Source organism: Colius striatus, chromosome 5, assembly GCF_028858725.1.
Source record: "Colius striatus isolate bColStr4 chromosome 5, bColStr4.1.hap1, whole genome shotgun sequence".
NCBI lineage: Eukaryota > Metazoa > Chordata > Aves > Coliiformes > Coliidae > Colius > Colius striatus.
In genome coordinates this window covers 47,265,660-47,281,219 of record NC_084763.1, presented here as the reverse complement: position 1 = coordinate 47,281,219, position 15,560 = coordinate 47,265,660, and the positions used below count along the sequence as shown (strand labels likewise).

General features: G+C 38.1%; 1 protein-coding gene across 4 annotated transcripts in view; it reads right to left on the bottom strand.

Annotated features, from left to right (window-relative positions):
• CUL2 (cullin 2) overlaps positions 1 to 15,082 on the bottom strand; it is a 47,891-nt gene extending 32,809 nt beyond the window's left edge. The window contains exons 1-4 of one of the 4 annotated variants that reach the window (XM_061996786.1): positions 14,896 to 15,082; positions 11,418 to 11,556; positions 5,306 to 5,408; positions 3,343 to 3,437 (exon numbers count right to left, since the gene is read on the bottom strand). In XM_061996786.1, the coding sequence (XP_061852770.1) occupies positions 3,343 to 3,437; positions 5,306 to 5,408; positions 11,418 to 11,536 (317 nt within the window). In that variant the 5' untranslated portion in view covers positions 11,537 to 11,556; positions 14,896 to 15,082. Of the gene's footprint in view, positions 1 to 3,342; positions 3,438 to 5,305; positions 5,434 to 7,390; positions 7,547 to 11,417; positions 11,557 to 14,678; positions 14,834 to 14,895 lie in introns of those variants that run through there. The other 3 variants (XM_061996785.1, XM_061996788.1, XM_061996787.1) reach the window with 3 other exon arrangements.
• Positions 15,083 to 15,560: the final 478 nt, after the last annotated feature.

Genomic DNA, 15,560 nt, shown 5'->3' with positions numbered 1-15,560 from the left:
TACCCTAATCAAAGTGAGCAAAAGTTAAGCTTTTGGTTTTTTTTACATCAATTTTGAACTGTGGTATGTCTTCCACATCACAAAAGATAACCTCATTTAACCAGTGTCATTGCTCTGTAGAAAGTTCTTAAAATACAAATTACTTCAATTTAAAAGATCTTATGACATATTAAAACAGTACAGTGTTAGTAACTGAGATATCTAATGGCAGCCTGATATATTACTGTCAGCATTTTCTTAGTGTACAATAGACTTGTGTAAGAATCCAACCTTTCAACATATGCTGCCATACTATTCAGACCTGTATATACAAAATAGCTGCTGATTTCTGAGCAGCTGACTGGTATTTGACTGAGAGTAGCTTATTTTTAATAACATAAAAACATTCTGAAGTATCAGATGTTTTAAAATAAAATTTATTTTCTTCTGTTTGTACTGCTTGTTATTTTGCACTTAGACTAAAACATAAAACATTATCAGCTTTTACAGGGCTGGCTTTTGACAGTTATCATCCCTTGAGTCATGATAAATAGCAAACAGCTGTATTATAAATTTCAAAGATAAGAAAAGATTTTTCATAAGTCGTTTTAATTAACAGCTGCAAAGAAAAAATGTTACAAATACTTTTTCTGAATTTTTATATGTAGCATTTACTATTGTATGTATAGCTTTTATAAAGAACAGAATATACTTTGTAAGACTTGATAAAATGTCCTTTTTAATTCTCAGTATTCCCCTAAAAGAAATACAATAACATTTTTAAACAGAACTATTCTCCACTTCTTTCCCAGATAACTGGGAAAAATTCTAGTATCTTCTGTAACTACACTAAGAATTTCTGTTACATTAGTGGTTAAAAAGAGCTAATTATGATTTTTCTTTTTAAATTCCAATCCAGCTAGCAGTTTTAAGATGCCCAGTTTCAGATACTGAAAAGAGACAGATTACTGAAGTACTTAAAAAAATTCAGGCTTCAGTGGCTGCACCAGACCAGTACTGTCTGAACACTTTGATCAGGAAGGCAAATGACAAGCAAAGAAGAAAAGGAGAAACACACTATGGAAACCTGTGAACTTGAAAGAATTTATGATACCACCAAGTCCAAAGAAGGAAGGCTCGTGATTAGTGCAGTGGTTACAAACTAGAATACTGTGGCCTAACCTACTTTCAGACTCCAGAGTCTTGCAGAATACTGTAAGCTTCCAAGCTACCACCAGCAACCATCATAAATTAAAATTGCAAGACTGTGTAGAAGGCTACAGGCTCGTCATTTCATATAAAACTTCTGTGGATACCCAGAACAGTTAGAGCACAAGCCTTAAGCAAGCATGCTGCTCAATGTTTCCTCCTCAAGCACTGAACAAAGGCAGTAGCTGCTATTCTGCTTTTACCTGTTAAGCTTGCTAAAATGGAAATTCCTGTGCTCTCTTCCTTCAATACATGCCTTCAATAAATCCAGACTGGGCACCTGGCCCATCTTGAAACTAATGTAGCCACACATAAACGAAGTTTAATCTAGATCAAGTAGCCCTGGAAAGACTTGCCTTATTCAAGCAAAAAGGGGGTGGCAAGAAGAGGGTAGGCAGTGACCACTCCTGGCAAGAGTGTACCCACACTCTGCCTCAAAACTAAACCCAAATTTGCTCACATCTCTCTCCTTCCTCTACTTTTACCATCAACTTCCAGAACCAAGCACAAGCAAATACCTGCAAAGGATGTGCAAACCATATGATCTCAAATCAACTTCTCCACTGGTCATAAACTATTTTTCACCTTAAATAACTATTTCAAATACTTAACCTGTATGGATTATCTTCTACAAGTAAGAAATAAGGTTCACCTGTAACTTACTGCAAAGGCAGTCATTGATTGGTAATAGCCACAGACTCTTGCTGCTATTGAGATAAAACTTCCAGGTGAAAATTTGCAATACCTGATCACATAGATTAGGTTCAATTACTTGAGAGTGTACATGTGCAGGCTTATGCTATCCTCCACTATCCGATGGAGAAAATGGTAAACAAGATGAGAAAAATCAAGATTTGTTTCCTTTTAGAGTATTATCAAGGCAATATGCTTTTTGGTACCCAAACCTCAAAACATACTCACCAAGCTTCCACATCAGAAAGAGGTTAAAAAGTTGGGAAATAAGAGTTACAAGCCTCATTCAGACAAAATCCCACTTTCCAGTGAAATACTGGAAAACAGTATTCCATCTAAATTGGCTCTATCAGGAAAAAGTTTAGTTGATTAATATTTTTGTGGGCAATTTTAATTACCACGTCCTTTATATAAGCAAACAAAATAAACTGCAAAACTAATTTAGCAATTATCAAAGTAGCTAATTATTGGGACATGTTAACTATTAACTTTCAGGTATTTGGTACTTTTATATCTACCAAGGATAATATTTTGATGACAGATTACAATTCTAGACATAGCAATCACATTTCCAGAGCAATGCTTCCACATCTCAATAGGCCACAGTGTCCTGTCAGAAGGAGAACACACAGACCTTGCAAAGCCTTGTCAAAAGGCTTAGATGTACATTTTCTCTTTAACTGTTTTATTTGGTTTTAATAATTTGAATGACACACTCCTGAATAAGAAATAAATATTAGCATTGACAAAATAGGCACTGTGGAATTTAGTTTGAATGTAATAAACCTAAGAGAGTACCTGCTCAAGCCAGCTCCTGGTTATTTTCTTATGTTTTCTATGATAAAGTCAAAATAATTTACCTCCTTTGGGTCTTTATCCATCCATGACATGACACCACAAAACAACACATGTGATTATATACTTATCTAGAAGTACCATACTGTTCTAAGTAAAAAGAGCAGATAGCATTATTCACACTTTTTTCTCCTCTGAAAGCTCTTCAAAGATAAAGATTTTTTTTTTCCCCCTGCTCCTTCCTCTCTTCTAGACAGGAGAGCTGTGTTTTTGCTAAAGTACATGGATAAGCTTTGAAACCATGCTGGTTCAACTAGACACTTCAGTACAATGTCATCCTTGTAGAAGAACACCCAGGATTATGAGCTACTTCACCGAAGGGTTGATTAGCACTAATATCTTGGGTGCTGCATCACCAGAAACAATAGAGGTGCAATATATTAGTAGTGAAAGAATAGAAGGAATACTCTTAGATAACCACTTCAGCAGTAAGGAGTAGTGCATAAAAAAAACTCTGTTGGAATATTCTTTCTTTCTCATGTTCTACTACCATAACTATATTCTCTCCAGACTTACCTGGGGTATATTCTAAGCAACGTTCTTAGACTCAAGTGGAAAATTATTGTAATAATTTCTGAAGTGCAAAAAATCATTTGCAAAGCTTACCTGTATAAACAGTCCATATAGTCTGCCCCTTTGCTATACTCTTCCCAGTACCTGTGATACATAACCAGCACTTGCTCTTCAGCTTCCAGAACTCTCTGTGAAGGAAGACCCACCACTAAAATCAGTATGAAAATAGTATGCATACACAGAAAGCTATAACAAGATTATCAGTTTGAAATAACAATCACATAATCATAATTAAGACCATGCAGATCTAAGCTTTAGATCATCTAAAAATAACACTGCTGCAATGACCAGAAAACTAACAAATATTTTTACTATGAAGTTTCGGAAAGCCAGCTACAACACCCTTATTTTACCTTCAAATAGAAAAATCTCTATAATTACTTATTTTCTATCTGTCTTTACAATAGTACTTGTTTGAATAAGCATGGTTCATGTTCTCACATCATACTGGTGGGATAATTCCCATAACTATTCCCTCACTGACACAGATGAATTTTAAATTCACACAGCCACATGCACCCCGGAGGAAATGCCTAACTATAACCACTTAAAATCAGTATGCCTTACTGGTTTGACAAGCCCTTATATTTTTCAAGAATCCTCGAATAAAGCACAAAGCGCAGATATGTGCAAACTTAAAACTTGTCTGAAGTTCCGCAAACTTAGGTCCAAATCTTTTAGAATTTAAGCAAACTGTCATCTAAAAAGTGGCTGATGTACTGAACTTCTCAAAATATATTCATACTTCAAAGGACTAAGTTCTACAATTTAAAATAATTAATATGATTTGTGAATGAGGATGAGATCCTAGGAATTCAAGTATAATTCTCTCTAGAGTATGTAATTTTCATCTCCTGATCAAGCAGTAAAGAAGTCTATGCAAAACCAATGTAAAGAGGAATGCCAGTAGACGAAATAGAACTGAGTACTTTACACTGCAGTATGAATTTGTTGAGGGTGTTCCAACATTATTTCAAAGACAAATGGTGGATAGCCAATGGTAAAAAAGAGATGTATGCTTTCTGCTGCTTCCCACAACTTCTGCTGTGCTGGCACCTGTCCGATTATCCTAAGCGAACTCATTCAGCTCACTAGATAAACAAGGAAGAACTTTTTTTGCTGAGTTGTCTCCCAGAGGTATCCTCTCTGCCACCAGCGGAATTACCCATTAAGATATCCAGCCAACCTTGTCAAATAAACAGGTACCTTAGCTTAAAAAAATAGCACCAAGCCATTTAGCAATACCAGCGAGAATTTGCAATTCTTTATTTCCTATACAGAGACCAAAGGCATCTTACTTAAATCTACTTTTCTTTTTTCTGAAGTACAAGCAGACACTGTTCATCCATCTTATACATTCAACATGATAAATCATGGTTCTATTGAAATTAGCTGTCTTACCCAATGAGACAGAAGTTAATTCACAGCTATATAGGTGTACAAGTATTGTTATTTGTCATAATAAATAATTTGTCATTATTTTTCAAAGGCATTTCTGTTATTTCCCAAAAAAATCAGAAATTGTGTTTAGTAGAGTATATACAACCCGTTTCCAAGACACTAGAGTTTATATTTCTATGTGGTAACGGAAGGCTAATAAGAAATTGTAGCTTATTTGGAAAATGAAGATATTTCTGTAACTTGTTTGGTTATAAGCATTCAATTAAAAATAAAGAACCAAGGCAATGAATATTTTATGTTGTAGCTGATAGGGTTAGGGCCAGTCAATTCTAACATAATACTTGGCTTAAAAAGAAAGTTCTCTCTTCTGAGTTGCATATAGTCAGATATCTATAGATCTGTCTGTATCATGTTGTGTGATGCGTGCTGCATATATCAGATATCTCAAGCTATATATATTCTGTCTCTGGAATTCTGTCATCTGTGATTTAGTCTCATAAGATCTGCATACCTTCTGCATACACACAAAATCCCTCCCTGAAGTCAAAAACCAGCAAGCAATACCTACGTGTACATCAGTAACTGTACAGCTTACCTTGTGCAAATGGCGTACATGATTTTCCAAAAAAATTTTAGTTTCCGTATAAAGTCTCTCTCCAAGAGGTTCAGGATAGGCCACACACAAAGCATAAATGTCTCTGGGCTCAGAGTCAAGGTCGGTATCTGCTTAAAGCGTGAAAACTCATCAACAAAATTTAATATTTACAGAACATTTTTTTCCTCCTACAAAAGCATTTTAGATTTTATTTTTTTTTACTGTTGAGCCACAAAAGAGAAAACGGATAATTTTCTGAAATTAGTTTAAGTCCCAATTTGTGAAGAATCTAGGTTTTCAGCATGAATAATAAATTTTAAGTCATGGAAGGTGTGGAAATGTTAGAACCAAGATCCTGGAATTTGATAGCCCCATGTTGACATAGCTTCTACCACTTGTTTACCATTTATGAATAATATATGATTATCTCAAAGTGAAAAAGGAGCTTTCATCCAAAATTCTGCCTCTGTATTTACAGCCAGTCTGAAACTAAGACTCTTTTTGGCTACTGGAAAGAAGCACTAATTAAGTTAAGAATGTGATTAGTCAAGCATGAAGCAGAGTAAACAAGAAGTGAAACTGTCTCAAGTCTTCCTCCCCCAAGTCCAAAACTGACCCTGCGTATTTGCCCCAATACCAAAGGTAAAAGAAATTTGCAGGACACTGGAAATCAAGTCATTATTATATTGTTGTGGATGCAAATCCTTTTATTTTTAACCATTATTATAATTTCATTAATTCTGTTTAGACCACAGTCACACAAAATAAGCTGTACACTTAAATAGGCAGCAGCAACAGGTTGTTTTTGTCTCTGAAGTATCTTCCAGAGCTACCTTCAGTTTGTAAGGTTCGTATTGAGTTTTTTAAAAGTTACCCAGTACTTTGTCAGGAAAAGACTCCATGATTACAAACTTTGTTTTCAGACAAGTTAAGTAAAGATTAAGTCAAGCTTCAGGGGAACAACTGTAAGAAATGAACTAGTTTTGCAAAAGTTATTTAAAAACATCATGCTTATCAATTAAGTCCAGGCACTTTATAAAACCAGTCACGCCAGAAATAATGATTAAGCATAGATTATTTAAAGAGTTTACATTAAAAAGTAAAGGAAGACACAAGACCTCATTCCTTTAGTCTACCTTAAAAAAAGACATGTCTGTGTAAGAGGAGGTAGAAAGCATAAGGACACTTAAAAAGTCACCTGCTTAAGCTACAGAACGGTGTCAAGTTTTCATCACACAGTTTTTCCCAAAAGTATATTTCATTTTTTAAAATAGAACTACTACTCAAAACTGAGGAAATGCTGATGTAGGACAACTAAAAGGAAAAAAAAAAAGTTTTCTTTTGCATCTGGAATCTCAAAGAGACTAATCAGAGTCTAACCTCAAGCCATTTCATCCATATAGATCATCTTTACCAGAGTTCTCCTTGGAACCGCAAGAAGCATTAAAAACCTGACCAAAAAAAAGGCAAAAATCACTGCTTTGTGGCAGTAGCTAGCATCACATTACACCAACTTATGAAGTTATGATCGATAAAATATCAAAACAATGAAATCAGTAGTGAAGAATGAAAGGTTTTCATAAACAGATTGTAAAGTACAACTGGGGTTTTTTTACATATCTAACAAAATTTGGCAGTCTAAGAATGGTCTGTAGTTAAGCACACTGTTGGTATCACATAGATCACAAGCCTCCTCAAAAAGCCTCCTGAAAAAGCAAATTCTACAATTAGAAATCTCCGTAAGCTACTCACAAGCAAAGGTGACAGACTTTTTTTCCTCTTTACATTCACAACATCACTATCTGAATCACTAAAGCTATTACAGATACCTGCTACAAGAAGAAGTTACTTCAAAGTTAGAGGAAACAGGCAGCCTTCACCATAACAGCACAAGAAAATAATGAGAGCATTTTATCTAACAAAAGTAGCAAACAAATATCTCTGAAATTATCGAGCCTCTATGCCCTAGGCTTCAGTTCAGAGTTCAGTCGACCATTGTAAACAAGTTTTAGCTGTAATACACTTATTTTTAAATGAAAACAGTACCTGTACTCCTTCATGAAAATGCACATCTTCCAAACATACCTTTCGTTCTTCTAGGACAGTCATATTTGCTTGCAAATGAAAATAAGTTGAGCCTAGTATTCTTCTTTGACATATGACACTCAGTTGACACTAACAGCTTAATTACAGAACCTCTTCCACAGGCACTTTGCCCGTTTTCCTGTGTCAACCAAATTATTAAAGTCAACAACAAATTCTACTTGCTGGATACTAAATATCTCTGGATTTCTACAAAAGAGAGCTACCATTAGTCTCAAAAACACATTGCGGAGTAGTTTTGCTACAGAAAGTTCAAATTCTTGCTTAATTTATACTAGTTCATCTACCCAACTATATCCTTCCATCCAGAACTCCAATTTTATTATAGTGTTCAAAATGTTGTGAATCTCTTAACAAAACAAACCAAACCCACACTTTTGAAGTAAGATTAAGCATTAATCATCACTGGTACTTTACTCCATGTGCTGTGCTGTTGTCTCTTAGAATATCAGGAAGAAGCCTGTACTATCCAGTAGTTTATCCTTAATGGTGAAAGCCCTCTGTCCTTCCAGTTTGGCATGCAGTTTTGCAGGCTGAGAATAGTCTAAGGAAGCTGAAGTCAAAATGCTGCTTAGAGGCCTTCGTGTTGAGAACAAGAACATCAAAAGCTTTGCGCAACTGAAGTGCTCCAGTGGTTGCTATTTGAGGGACACTACCCAGCAATGGGAAACCAAAGCAATTCCTAACTAAGGTAACAAAATAATTACCACCAACAAGAAAATACTGTATACAAGACTGTAAAAGTTCAGAAATATTGTCCTCAGGGTTAAAAAAAAAACCCATCTAGTTAAGACCATACATTAACAGAAAGTTTTGGATATATCTTCTCTAAAAGAACAAAGCAGAGCTTTGGAAAAAAAATTCTGTGATTTTCAGTCTTCCTCTGTAACAGAATCAAAGTTGAGAGAAGACTTGAGGAGTCACAGTTAGAATTATGATCATATTACTTCTCTTACGGCTGTTTCTTATGTCAAAGATATATGTTTCAAGTTTCTGGTTCATCATAACATTGTAGTAAAAGGGGGGATTAGAGGAGAGAGAACAAACATGTAGAAAAATGGGAAAAAGCAGGTGGCCATGTTGCACACTTGCAAAATAATTCTGTTTGCAGTACAGTTTCCCTCCTCCCTAGGTACTGGTCATCCTATTTACCTGCTTAGTGTGAAACCCAAGACAACAACAGAAAGATCCTGATAACTTATTCAAAAAGTTTTACTTTTGAATGGTAGTTATCAAAGTATATACTACCTTCCTCCCTCTAATCAGGTTTGATAAGTCTCTTTAACTTATAGAGCACTCCCTAGCCTACAGAACAGTTAGAAGTCAAGTCCTGAAAGTTATACAAAGCATTCATAATAACCAGATAAGTCATCTCAAACATAGACAGAATTGTCACTCATTTACCAGACAATGAAATCAACTCCAGAAATGCTTCTTTCTGCAGAGAACCTTAAAGTAAATCTGAAGGTCAAACATGGCTCAAGATGACTCATAGTTTAAATAAAGTGACATATGGTCTTTAGCAATCTTTCCAGAAGGTTTTAACTCTTAAATCTTATACAATTGTGGTTTTCAGCTCATTGCCATTCTAGCATTTCCAGTTTGAGCTATAAACATAGTTTACTTTTAAAGATAGTTGAAAAATAAAATTACTATCAGGGTTACAAAGAAAACACTATATTTAAGACAAATAATTTCTGGAGAAGTAGTGAGGCAAAAATTACTTCTAGAAGTAGAATATATGCTGTACAAGCCTCTCACCTCTACCATTCCATCTCAGCTGTCTCAAGCAGCACAAGAGAAAGAAAACACTTCTTAGAATACTGCTGCTTTGGACTGAAATCATGATTCTTTGCTGTATCTTGTCTTTTGTTTCCACAGTCCTGTTTTGACTATAGACTACAAAGACCAATAATCATTGTAATAATCTGTATGAATTCCATTAACACACAGTTCAAATAATGTCACCTTTTTATTGTGCTTATTAAGCAGCAAGAAAAACAGAGTTAATAAGACATTTCCTTTAAAATCCCTGTAGATGTTTAGAAACAAATTACTCCAATTAAAAAGAATTTAACAAAGAAAAACTAACAAAGAAATAAAGTATGTATTTTTAAATGCCACATGTTCCTGTAATTTCATTAATATTTCGTTTTCTTTATATATATAAAACTTAGAAAAAGCTTTTACATCTTCTGTATAGAACTACTAGTTTCACCAAGTTGTTGAATACTCAGTGAGCAGTTTCAGCTAAAGTACAGAAATATGTTAAAATACAAAATATATCAAACGTACTAACAAATCTACATTTAAACTGGAAATTACAAGTCACACAAGCTCCTTACGCCATTCAGCCATAGCAAACAAGCCAAAAGACTGTTTCCTGTGCCAGATCAGGCACTATCAGTGACATTTCACTCTTCAAGGAACGTGATTAAGAGATGACAGTAAGGTCGTAAGAATTACATGCCAAATGATTCTTCGAGGGCTGCTTCCCAAGTCTGCTATTCAAAAGTGTTCCTTTTCTGATATTCAATAAACTAGACTAAATCCCAAAACAAGATTAACACCAGACTTATATACAAGGCTTCCTCCTAAGAAGTTCTAAGTGAAAGGACACTACATGAGAAATCAATTCAACACCTCCTTCAACTTTCTTTCAGATGTAAATTTATTTTACGTGCCCTTGATTTAATACTTAAGACGTTTAAGCTACAGATGTTAACTGCTTGTTGAAGACTGAAATACTCAATTCTCAAAAACTGCTTAGAAAGAATGACTACAGCATAATTTGTCAGCACATAAGTGCACAACAAATTGATTTCAGAAGTCTGTAAATTTTGGAGTAATTTGAACGTGACTCCAAGAAAAAGTGAAAAGTCATTTGCCCAGAAATTAGTTACAAAATTTAAGATGAAAGGGATCCTTAAAGATTAATGCATCATTGAACAGAGCTCCATAAGGCCTACAAGCAACTAATTTTTCTTTTACTTATTTATACACATGCACATAGGGAAAACAAAAACACAGGCACATGGGAAAGCAATTCTGAGAACAGTAACATGGTCAGAAAGAGAAGAGACTTTAGAGCCTAGCTGAAGCACACAGAAAAAGCTTATCTTGGAAAAATTGATGTATAAGAACTCTCTCAGGAGCTTCTTTTGTCACCTGGAAGAATTAACAAATTAATAAATAAATCTGAAGTCCAGTAAGTCCAAACTATTCTTTCCCTCTATAATTAAACTGAACTCTGTCAAATTACTGCAAAACAGCTGCAAAGCCTCCTGAAACTCTAATCATTCACCACACTATAAGGGCTAATGAATGGATACACACAGTAAAACTGGTTAGAACAGTCACACTTCTTTTACAACAAATTCACTGAAATTTAAATCTTGTATAAAATTACATTTTCCATGCAAAATTATCTTTCACTACAACAATGTCAAGTTGTGACTTGAACAGAAAGACCACCTGATCACAGACAGAAAGAGTAATTATTTTTAAACATAGCTTAACTGTTGGGAATGCAGTAACAATGGAGGGAAATTAAGGTTTTTTTTATAAATCCATGCTGCATTTCAGCACACTTAGAAGCAAAGAGACATCTTTAAACAGAATATCACCACAACTCACATCCCCAAATATCTGTCTTAGTTCTTTCTCCTGCTACAAACACACTTAAGCACACAAGAAAAACATGGGGAAAATCAAAGCAGGTACTTCTGTGACCAGGTAGAGCATAAGCTAAGTATTAAAGCTACTAAGAGCAAGCAAAACTCAGATAATTTTACTTTTTGTTACCATGGTTATTTCCATATAGACTATTTCCCAAATATACAGAATTTCCCATCCCTTTCAACATAGCCACTGACCCATGGGCCTAATAACAGATATAACACTACAGCAATCTTCTAATTAAGACCACAGAAAATGTTCCGTAACACAGTTCTACTCTGTGCTAAACACATAATACAAATACATTGTCAGATTTTCACTTAAAGGATACGAGAAGCGATCATTCCACGTTGCTCTTTCAACATAATCCAACATAACAACAGCTTTAATTGTTGTCAGAAGTTTGTTCCATGTTTCATCGAAGTCAACTACTCGTGGTTTCAAGGACATTGTGGGGCTTTAGTGTTAATCTGTAGAACAATCCAACGTTTATGTCAGACAAGTTTGAATAATTTTTTAAAAATGTTTCCTTTGAATTTTTAATTGAAACTTTGTACACTGTTGCACCACCATGATACACCAACACCCTCGCTTCCTCAGCCTCCAAAATCAAGCTCACAAGTCTTTAATTTTATGGAATGGAACATTAGTGTTTCATGAACAGCCTATAACATTACACTAATTAATCCAACGATATCATGCCTGAGGAAGTTTGTCACCTTACCAAGCTGCTCATTTAACAGTGCCAACATCCATATAAATTTTTATTACTTCTTTGCAAAGGCCGTTTCAGCTGTATTAGAGAGAATTTTGGGCAGAAACACACTGAACATACTACCAGAGTGTTTGAAATTACTATTGTCAGCTTGTAGCTTGTGTTCACCTCAAGCTTTCATGAGACATTTTTGGTGTTATACTGAAAAAGCCACAAACCCCAAAAGCATTGATCAGAGTAACAAAAAGAAAACGCATTTAAACATATAACATTATGCAGAGCTTGTGCAGGTTACTGCACTGTGCAGAAAGATAAATGGAATTCTTTCAAATATGACCCAGCTTGAAAATACAGCAGCTGCGTTTGTAATTTCGTATTAAAAAATACTGGAAGAGATTTATTGAAAGGAAAACGTTACTCAGATAAAATATGAAAAAAGCTAATTAAAAAAAAAAAGAGGTCCTGAGAGCCACAACTGTGAAGGCCTCTTTTTTGTTTCTATTTATCTCTGTCCTGTGTACCTAATCTAGAAAGGACCTGATGTGTGACATTCCATGCACAAAGCAAGTCTAGTTCATGCTCAGAGACATGACATTGTAAGGCTAAAACAAAAAGTGGAAAGAATACTTCTAGTTCCATTTAATATAAATGGACAAGTGACTTTTAACTTGTCTTCTCAAAGTCAGAAGAAGAAAAAAGAAACCTGGTGACCAGGTCTTAGCACAAGAGGCACACCTCCATGAGGGACAAAAAAAAAACCCAAACTATCAAACCTCATGCTAAAAAACTAGGAACCAGTTTGCTACCTTTTAGTCACTACTTGCTTTTTATTTGGCTTGAGCAGATCAGTTCTCTCAAACTGTAGGATATACAGCTTCTCAGTTCAGAGAAGGAAGAAAAAAAGATATAATAATAATTAAAAAATCAGATGCAACTTTTATACCATATTTATGTAAAATGCCATTCTGACTAACAAAGCTCCTGAACTGTTGTGAATTCTGTAATCGTGGAGGTTTGTTTTCCTGTAGCTGCAACACAACAGTTTCCAGTTAAAATGTCATCAATGTATTGCCCAACCCACTTTTGCTTTGACTTCATACAGAAACTGACTAGCAATTATGTAATATCACAGAAGTGGTACTATCCTAGTTTTTATGAACAGGAAACTTTTTGAAGAACAACTACAGCTCAGTAAGTGGTGTATAAATATCTCCAGTTCAGTTGAAACATTTAAGTTATTATATTTGTAATATGGTTATTACCACTTTTGGAAACAAAATTCTTAAATCCACATATGTCAGCAGCAGCTTACTACACAGAAAATGGGCAACAAGAAAACAAACAGATATCCATCAAAGAACAGAAGTTTAAAAACGCAAACTGATTTACGTTTCAAAGAAATACAAGCCTCAGTAAACAACAACAGAGTTCACTTCCAGGAGAAGGGGAAAACAAAAGCAGCAGTCTTCTAAAAGCTCTAATGTTCCTCTTCTGGAAAACACAAAAGTATTTTGATCTGACCCCAAGAAAAAAAAATAATCACTGTCCCAAAAGATTTTAACAACTGTAAAACACTCTTATAGTAATGAAGTTACACTTAGTTGAGTGTTACGCTACAGGTTTCTCTCCGAAACACATTTGATACCTCCAAAGTAAAAGAACCACTCCTTCACAGATAAGCAAAACTGAGGAAGAATGAAGAAAATTGAGGGAGGATGAAGAAAAAAAGTCCTCCTCACAATACACCCACAGAATGAGCAACATTGTGTTTAGTTTCTCCAAAATCTAATAGTACATAAAGTATTATGTATCCAATATACTCATAGATATTCTGGAGAGAAATAGTTTAAGAGAGAGATAACTGTTAACTTGACATTCTCTTACAGCTTCCATGTCAATGTAACTTTAAACTTGTTTTATAGACATGTCAACAAATGCAGCATAACTTCTTCTGTAAGACAGTACAGCTTGGGGAGTTTGCTGTGTTTAGGTGTCTGCAGCATACAAGCTTACCAGCTTAGGAGTATGACATGTCCTTGTACTGATGTAAGTAAACTCCATGGTAAAAATTAAACCAAAGCAGAATATCTACCCTAAGGTTGATACTGGTCAGGCAGTGGGAAACCATATCTGTTTGACAAGCCCTAAGGTAAGCTGATATTGTTGAAACATTTTACACAAGTGGACAATGAAATGATGTTGTTTCCATTTTTTAAAACATAGTGTCGTCATATCAAATATATTGTTCACACAAATAAATGTAAGGTTTTGACTCGTATCAAAATATTGTCCAAATTTCCAGTGTGCGTAACCAATTCGAGAAATATTACAAGCTAGAGACGAATGAACAGGCAAGGGCAGAAGTATCTGCGTCAAACATGTAAAAAACGTTGCCTGCCACTGCCCCGCCGTACCCCCGAAACCCCCGCTCCATCCTGCAGCGGCGGGTGGACCCCGCTCTCCACAGCGCCCTCCAGCAGGCCACGGTCTGGGGACCTGTGCTCCCCCCAAAACAAAAGTGAAACTGGCTGAGACAGGGAGCACAGATGACCTGTCCCGCCGCACCCTCCCCGCCGGGCAAGGGCAGGTCTCAGGGCAAGACCCGGCCCGGCCCGCGCCACCTCCCGGCGTCCCGTGGGGTCAGGCGCTGGCACACAAACACCGCCGAGGGACTTGTGCTGGGGTCGGGCCCGCCGGAGCGGCAGACCTCGGCGGGCACGGGACCGAGAGACAGGGCCTCGGCACCCCCACACGCCGCCGGCCCGGCCCGGCCGCCCACAGTGTGCAGGGACGGGGACCACCGCCTCCCCCTCGAGCGCGAAGCTGCCTTTCCTCAGCCCCGCGGCGGTCCCGGCCGGGCCGGGCGAGGGGCGTTACCTGGCGGCAAGGGGCCCGAGTCAGCGACGGCCACTCGCCGGCCTCGCTCGCTCCCTGCCCAGCGGCCGCGGTCCCTGTCCCGCTCCGTCTCACAGCGCTGCCATTACCCAAGCCGCTCGCCCCTCGCGCCCCGCCCCTCCGCCGGCGCTGCCACTGCCGGGGGCGAGTGACGGCTCGGTCCCGCGCCCTCCACGCTGTCGCCTCACCGCTTCCTCACCCGCCGCGCTGCACGCCGCGCCCCGCTGCGTCCAGGTTCTCCCCGCGGCGACAGGATGGGCGGGAGCCGACAGGTCCTGAGCGCACCGTCACTTTCCGACCCCCCCCCCCCCCGCCTGAGGAGATGAGCTTGGTACAGCCCACTCTACGGCAAGCACGGGCAGCCGCAATTCCCCGCAGCGAGTCGGCCCTGGGCCGCATGGCGCATGTCCCATTGGACCCCCGCGCACGCGTTGCTCCTCGATTGGTGACGGTTTCCCTTCCGCGCATGCGCGCTGCCCCCCGCGGGGCTCGAAATGGAGTCGCGGGTGGGCGGTTGCGCGGGTGTGTTGTCCTTCTGAGCCCCTCAGTAGGCGGTGGGGAGGGGAAGCCTTGTGTGGCGCCCTGAGGCGGGAGCCTCAGGGGCTTCTCTGAGGAGATTTGTCCTTCCACAGGATATCATGGTGGTTCTGTCACAGTGCGGCGAGAGCAGGGGGTCGCCTGCCCTGCGTTCCCAGCAGGGCCTTCCGGCCGTTAGCAAGCCACTTCCAGCACCAGCTGAGCTGAGAGGGTCCCTGTGCTGCCGAGGTGCTGAGGCCTTCCGGGCCTTGGCCGCCTGCTCGTGGCTGGGCGTTTGCTGCTGGCTGTGCCGTCTTTGGCAAGCAACAAAAGAGTTTTTACCTCGAA